At 46.2% G+C, this 7695-nt stretch overlaps 1 protein-coding gene across 1 annotated transcript in view; it reads left to right on the top strand.

Annotated features, from left to right (window-relative positions):
• The window catches only part of P3h2 (prolyl 3-hydroxylase 2), a 151840-nt gene extending 144482 nt beyond the window's left edge, over window positions 1-7358 (top strand). The window contains exons 14-15 of the mRNA XM_075967664.1: window positions 1114-1254; window positions 6783-7358. Coding sequence (XP_075823779.1) covers window positions 1114-1254; window positions 6783-6875 — 234 coding nt within the window. The 3' untranslated portion in view covers window positions 6876-7358. The remainder of the gene's footprint in view (window positions 1-1113; window positions 1255-6782) is intronic.
• The last annotated feature ends 337 nt before the right edge of the window (window positions 7359-7695 follow it).

Here is a 7695-nt window from a genome sequence, read left to right on the forward strand (position 1 = left end):
ACAGAGTCACAGGACCAGAGTCAATCTATGTAGCATCCAAGGACTTTAGAAAAAACTCAAACATGTTCCTAGAAAGGTTAGAAAGAAAGAGCCTCCTAGCTGTACCACACAGTCATCTCTCCCACCCCTCGACACACACACACATACACAGTGGTCAGAGCTGCTATTGTACACTGGCTGCACTTGTCCAAGCTCAATGGAGTGAATAAGCTTTATTTCCTGAAGGCTACAAAGTGGTTTCTCCTCCTGCCACAGACCCTGTAAATACACAGGACCATGGCGTCTAATGTTCAGTTGCCTATGCTTGCTCAGCCTCAAAAGCCTCCTGTTGAGCCTCAGGAGTGTGTTTCTTCTCTATCATGTCCTGCCAAAAAGTCAGTGGAAGCTTCGCAGTGTGCAAGCTTTGAATTGTTGTATCGGTGATTTCCAGTCTCTGGAGCCATGCATAGGTCATCCCAGGGGCTATAGCCGAGTGATGCCTTTAATCCCAGCACTCGGGAGGCAGAGGCAGGCGGATCTTTGGGAGTTCGAGGCCAGCCTGGTCTACAAGAGCTAGTTCCGGGACAGGCACCAAAGCTACAGAGAAACCCTGTCTCGAAAACCAAAAAAAAAAAAAAAAACAAACAAAAAACAAAAAACCATAGGTGCACAGTGGAGAATTAGAAAGACTTCCAGCCATGTATCTGTGACATAGGCCAATGGTAAAATTTCTCCTGTACCCCTCATATCCTTCTAAGTTCACAGATATTAAAATGCACACCCACCTTAAGCACCGATGAATTGCTGGTACCAAAAGCTACAGTAGTGCATTAAAGTGCAAGGCTTGTATGCTTGAGTGGGCGTGTTATCACCAGAGCACCTGCCAGGTGACGCCCATGTGCATGGGATGTGCCACACATGTTGCTTAAGTGGTTTATTATGGAAGGTACGTTACTTAGAAACTATATTCTGCAAGGAAAAAAAAGAACCAAGGCAGTCTTTGTTTTTTTAACACTGAGATCCCATCCCAGCTCTTTGCTTTAAAATGTAATCCAAAGAAGTAATCGCACAGAAGGCATGATGAATGCACACATGGCATAGGAATTGAAAGTCTAATTTTTATTTTGTTATCAGGCCTCTATTAAACCAAAGTGTGGGCGAATGATCAGCTTCTCATCTGGCGGAGAGAACCCTCATGGGGTGAAGGCAGTCACCAAAGGCCAGCGCTGTGCTGTGGCGCTGTGGTTCACCCTAGACCCTCTTTACAGAGAATTGGTGAGTTTGCTGCCATTGCAAAGTGAGCCCTGCTCCCTGTACCAATCTCTCTCAGAAGTCCTTACTTTGTTCCTAAACCTGTAGTAATTTCTGCAGTTACATTTGGGGAGGAAAAGGGTTGAGCCTGGGGTGACTTCTGCAGTGACATCTGGGAGAAGGAGGGGGTTGAGCCTGCTGTGACTTCTGCAGTGAGATCTAGGAGAAGGAGAGGGGTTGGGCCTGCAGTGACTTCTGCAGTGACATCTGGGAATAAGAAGGGGGTCAAGCCTGGGGTGACTTCTGCAGCGACATCTGGGGAGAAGGAGAGGGTTGGCCCTGCAGTGACTTCTGCAGTGAGATCTGGGAGAAGGGGAGGGGTTGAGCCTGCAGTGACTTCTGCAGTGACATCTGGGAATAGGAAGGGGGTCAAGCCTGGGGTGACTTCTGCAGTGACGTCTGGGAGAAGGAGAGGGGTTGGGCCTGCAGTGACTTCTGCAGCGACATCTGGGAATAGGAAGGGGGTCAAGCCTGGGGTGACTTCTGCAGTGACGTCTGGGAATAGGAAGGGGGTCAAGCCTGGGGTGACTTCTGCAGTGAGATCTGGGAATAGGAAGGGGGTCAAGCCTGGGGTGACTTCTGCAGTGAGATCTGGGAATAGGAAGGGGGTCAAGCCTGGGGTGACTTCTGCAGTGACATCTGGGAATAGGAAGGGGTCAAGCCTGGGGTGACTTCTGCAGTGAGATCTGGGAATAGGAAGGGGGTCAAGCCTGGGGTGACTTCTGCAGTGACGTCTGGGGAGAAGTGGCACTGAAGGCAGCTCTTACCCGGATCTAACCGTGAAGACATTTGCAGAAACAGATCCATTAGTGCTCCCTGGCTGTACATTCAGATGTTGAGTATTGAGCACATTGATACCCTGTACTGTTGGCAGCCAAGGACTTTCTCCAGGTCACTAGAAAGGCTAGAAAATCATCAGAACATCACTGACTAGTTTATTAAGCATTGTAGGGAAGGATAAAGAGACCTGTATTCTTGTTATTATTTATTACACTATTAAGCTGACTGTTTAAAAAATATTATATTGATCCATAATGTAATATGGCTGGGACGCTTACTGTCAAGAGGCCTGAAGTTCAGCACAGTAGACAGAGTAGAATCTCCTGGGAGAAAACAGCCAGGATCGCTTTAGGGAGTCATCTCCAAGTCCTCACTTTGGTTCTGTGGGATTGCCAGCTTGCTGACAGCGATCAGAGATCCACCCGAGGCCCAGAGATTGATTGTAGTGGTCACTAAAGGTTACGTGAAGCCACCAACAGAAGTCTACAGATACCTTCAAAGTCTACTCCAGCTCTGAGTGTGGAAGAAGAGATGAAATTCTAATTTCCCCCTTAAAGATTTTCCCTTTGCTGTTATGGAGACAGGATCTCTCAATGTAGACAGAACTGGCTGTTCTGGAATTTACTAAGTAGACCAGGTTGACTTTGACCTCATAAGATCTTCCTGCCTCTGCCTCCCAAGTGCTGGAATTAAAGACATGCACTAAGCCCAGTTCAAGATGTACTTAGTTTTGGATTATGCGTGTATGTGTGATTATGTGCATGTGTGCGTGCTGGTGGAATTCTGATGGGGACATGTTACGTGCCTGGTGTAAGAGTGAGCCAGCAGACACAGCAGTTGAGAACTAAACACCCGTCCTCTGCAAGACCCCTGAGCATCTTAGCCAGGATCAGCTCCCAGCCCCTAAAACTCTAGTCTTCAAATGATGCTCTATTTTTTCCTTTAACCTTGTAAACTGAATCCAAATCCATTGTCAGCAGCAGCGGTTTAGAAACAGCCCCTTTCCATGGTCAAAAAGAGCACTTTCTTTGTCCCCCACACTCTCACAGTCCTTTCTTTGCTGCTTAGGTCAGGCTTTCGGGTGCATAGGTGAACAGGAGAAGCCGGACTCCAAGGAGCAGAGAGGTCCAGCAGCTAGGGAAGGAGAAAGCAGCAGTCGTGTCTGAAGTGCGACAGTAGGGACAGCTTGTGTTATCTCAGACACAGAGACCCTGACAGCCTGGCATAGAAAGGCAAGGATGTCACTGATGGGGAGAACACAGCAGAGCCCAGAAAACTTTCAGGGGTGCTCAAGAGTCTCCTTCATCTGTAGTTTCTCTTTCCTTGAATTTTTAATTTACAAAATGCCAGCACCCCTCCCCCTATTGTAACAAATTGTAGAAATATCAGCTGCCTGTTTTTAGTATTAATTTGGTATCATTTTATTTCCATCATACCCTCGCAATGCATTGTAGCATTTTATTAAAATAATGAATGAAAACCAAGTTCTCTGCTCCTTCCTGCTCAGGATACTTCAACACCAGTATGCAGGCCTCTTGGAAAAGCACTAAAAAAAACTTCTCCACCCTGCAGGCTGTTCCGCCATCTAGTGGTCTTTGTAGGAAATGATAAGAGTCTCTTAGTTAACTAATGGAAAATTTTCTCCCCTGCCTCATCTGAGGGTCTTCAAGAACGCTAATACCTGATTCCTACCTATAAATCTAATTATGTAGGGAGCTGTCTCAGTACCAGGGGGTTAAAACTCTCCAGACAGTTCTAATATGTAGCAAAGTTTGTGAATCTTTGGCTTAAACCTCGACTTAAACTGGATCCTGAACAAAGCCTGTCTAAGAACAGTGAGTTATGGATTCATATGTGTGAGTATGTATGTATGTGCGTATGCATGCATTTATGCATGTATGTATGTGTGTATATGTACATATATAGACTTTCTTTGTTCATGTATATATGTATGTTTATGTGTGTCTGTATGTATATGTGTCTATATACATACATTCATCCATCCATACATACATACATACATATTACTGAATGGGTGGTAGTGGCCCACACCTTTAATCCCAGTACTCATGAGGCGGAAGTAGGCAGATCTCTGAGTTTGAGGCCAGCCTGGTCTACAGAGTGAGTTCTACAAAATCTAGGGTTACACAGAGAAACCCTGTCTTGAAAAACCAGATAATAAGTAAATAAATAAATAATACTCCTGATCATCAAGAAGATTTCAGTCATATACACACATAAAATGTTAGGTTGCCTTCCAGACATCTGTCACAACACTTGGGTCCCTTTCTCTTTAAGAGATGCATATGCTGATCGTCTCTTGTGGTTGTCCAATATGAAAACTCTGTGTGTGTCAGCTTGCTAAGCACTGCGTTCATTCTCTGATGTCACTAATGTAGTTTTCTATTATTTTGTGTGTCTGCTCCTTTTAGTTATCTGCGTGTGACATCATTATTAACCCTGAGCTCCTGCATGCAAAGAACTTTGTTTTCAAGTCAGAACATAGTTATCCTTATAATTTAGTGTGCCAGAAACTGGACTGGTGACTGCCACAGGGGAATAAAAATTGGATGGGGCACAGCCCCTACGTTCATGGAACATTAAGTCAAACCAGAGAGATGATAACCGGGAATCAAATTATTAAAACACCAGGCAAGTTGCGGAAGGATTGTCTGCTGCAAATGATGACTTGAGGACCCTAATGAGTCAGTTAGGAAAGGGTTAATTTTGGGGGCAGTGCTGGAAATAAGCTTTATAAGAGGGGCTCCTCTAGGGAGATGCACTTTAGGCCTTCATCCACATAAATGGTTCCTCTTAAAGATAATAGAGCCCTTGACAAGAGGTAGTAGCTTTTACGAGCACTGACAACACATCAATGATCAAGAAACTGAGAATCTCCACTCCCCTGAACCTAATTCTAAAAGAAGAAAAGAGACAACCAATAAGAAAAGAAAAAGCAAATGATCAGAAGATTTTTTTTTTCAACAGCAATAAATGATATGTAGAAAACAGGATAAAACAACTGGGCTAACAGTAGATGGTAGACCAGCTAGGGGGCTCTCCAGACGTGCAGATGTAACCTGCAACCCGGCTGACAGGAAGAACCAATGAGAAGGAACCCAAGGAGAGAAATCTTGCAGGCAGAGGACAACTTGCAGAAGACCAGCGATAGGAAGACGTTTGTAGAAGGGTAGCCGAGAAACAAAAATGTGCTGGGTGGGGGAGGGGAGCTCCATCTCAGAGCGCATACCTTGCATATGTGAGCTCCTGGGTCCAACTCCTAGCACCAAGAAAGCAAACAAAAAACACAGCCCACAAAAAGAAGGTCACAGCAGCTAGAACGGGACATTTTAGAGAAGATAAGAGAGTTAGATTAATGCAAGGATAAAAAGGAGGCAGGGCCCACATTCTTGATTTCATAGCAAGGCACGGTGGATTTTATTCGAGCTGCTAAGGAGTGTTTGTGCCCGCTCCCTTACTCTCCACACCGCATGAGCTCCCTAGACTAGGGAATGACCAGAAAGAAAAGATGGCTTCAGCCAACATTTGGACTTAAATTAGAGGAATAACACAGGTAAACCATATGGAAGATTGCCTGTGAAGTCTGGGGGAAGACACACTGGCCCAATCCTGCACTGGTGTGGGGAAAAGGAAATGCAAGGGATGCAGAGAGCATTCAGGGGAGCATTTTGCCCAGATTAGTGCTGGGAGACTATTTTTAGAGTGAACAGCCAGAGGAGACTGTGAAGTAATACAGAGTTGCAGGTTAAGGCGAGCAGGGAGGCAGGGCACAGAAGATGGAAAAGTGTGGATTTTTCAAAACTTGACACCCGCCCCCCAAGAAAACAGAACCTGCAACCAACTGGAGTTGTGAGTTCCACATAGGACAGGGGAACATGTCCACTAGGAGCCTGCGTGAGGAGGCAAACCTGTTTGGAACCTTCCAGAGCACTTCATGAGAAGGATCTGAATGAGGTAGTCTAAAGATGTAGCACTTGTCTGTTTAGGGGACATTTTGCCTATACACATTTTTAGTTCTCACAATGTGGGGACATCTTGTATACCAGGGAAGTTAACATCTACAGTTCACAGGAAGATCCTCTACACACACACACACACACATGTACACGCACACGGACACACATGCACGCTCATACATGCATGCACACACACGTACACGCACGCGCACACTCACACACATCCTAAAATGTTAGTAATGCTATGACTGAGAAACTCTGGCCTAAAACAAGCCACTGGCCATGCACCATGCTGACCTAGGGACAGAAACGGCATACAGAACATCCAGGGCCAAGAGATGTATCAAGTACGGGAGACCAGAGCCACGTGTTGGCAGGCAAAGGGTGAGCCACGATCATTTCCTTTTTGAGAAACAGAGTCTTGTAGAGGAGCATGACAGATCCGAAGGGGGAGTAAATGGTGAGCTGAGTCTAAACACTGAGTTGAGCAGGAGATAGAGTGGGACCGAGAGACAGAGAGGGTGGGAAGTTGGTAATCTGATGAGGCTTCCTCGGGAGACATCTCGGAAGGTAACCGCTTAGGACATGGGGATGTATGGAGACTGTGCCAGTTTGGATGCAGCAGGCTTCTCCCTGACTGTGCACAGATGGCTGGCTGCAAGTGTTGGGGAAGCATCTGCTGCCGGGCCTGGTTATTACGCCTCTACCACAAATGTGTCACTTGTCTTTTTGCAGGAGCGGATACAGGCCGATGAAGTGATTGCCATCTTGGATCAAGAACAGCGCGGGAAGCATGGACTGAATATTAACCCCAGAGATGAGCTATAGAAAAGAGAGTGTTCTATCGAATATTTATTTAAATTGTTAATCTTATAAGAACCTTTTTATTTTTGTACAGAGCCATGGTATAAATTAACAGGATACTAGGAGTCGCTAGATTCCCCTTTCTGTCCCTGTCCCTGCTCGCTTTGCCCTCCTCGTGCCCTTGGTTTTATTCAGTTCATCATTCAGAGCCCAGGCACATCCCCAAACACACATCTCACACACACTCTGCACGCCACACAGTCACACGGGTAAACATGCATCCCAGAGATACTGCAGAAGCACAATATGCCACTCACATACCACACAAACTCCTAAACATGCCACACATACACACACTAAACACATACCACCCAGATAATCTCTCTCTCTGTGTCTCTGTCTCTCTGTCTCTCTGTCTCTCTGTCTCTCTGTCTCTCTCTCTCTCTCTCTCTCTCTCTCACACACACACACACACACACACCACATACAAGATTGATTTGTTGCACATTCAGAATCTCAACACAACAAACTGTTTTTCAGCAACCCCACAGTCAGAGTGTACCCCAGGTCTAGACTCAGTGTGTGAATTGCTCTCGGGCCTCCAGCTTGTCGCCTTTCCCCGCGGCCTCTCATGGTGCTGATGGCTGAGAATACAGACTCTTCCTAGCAAGCTTGGCTTGAATCTGAGGAGCCCCTGACATAGTCTGCGTAGCTCCAAGAGTCACAAGCAGCAGCGTCTTTCAGACTTGAGGAAGCCACCACTGGGATAAGGACAGTGACACAGGGTCCACTTGCCAGGGCCTTCATGGACCTTGAGGACTGGTGTTGTACGGGAGAGCCTCTG

The sequence above is a fragment of the Microtus pennsylvanicus genome, chromosome 1, assembly GCF_037038515.1.
Source record: "Microtus pennsylvanicus isolate mMicPen1 chromosome 1, mMicPen1.hap1, whole genome shotgun sequence".
Taxonomy (NCBI): Eukaryota; Metazoa; Chordata; class Mammalia; order Rodentia; family Cricetidae; genus Microtus; species Microtus pennsylvanicus.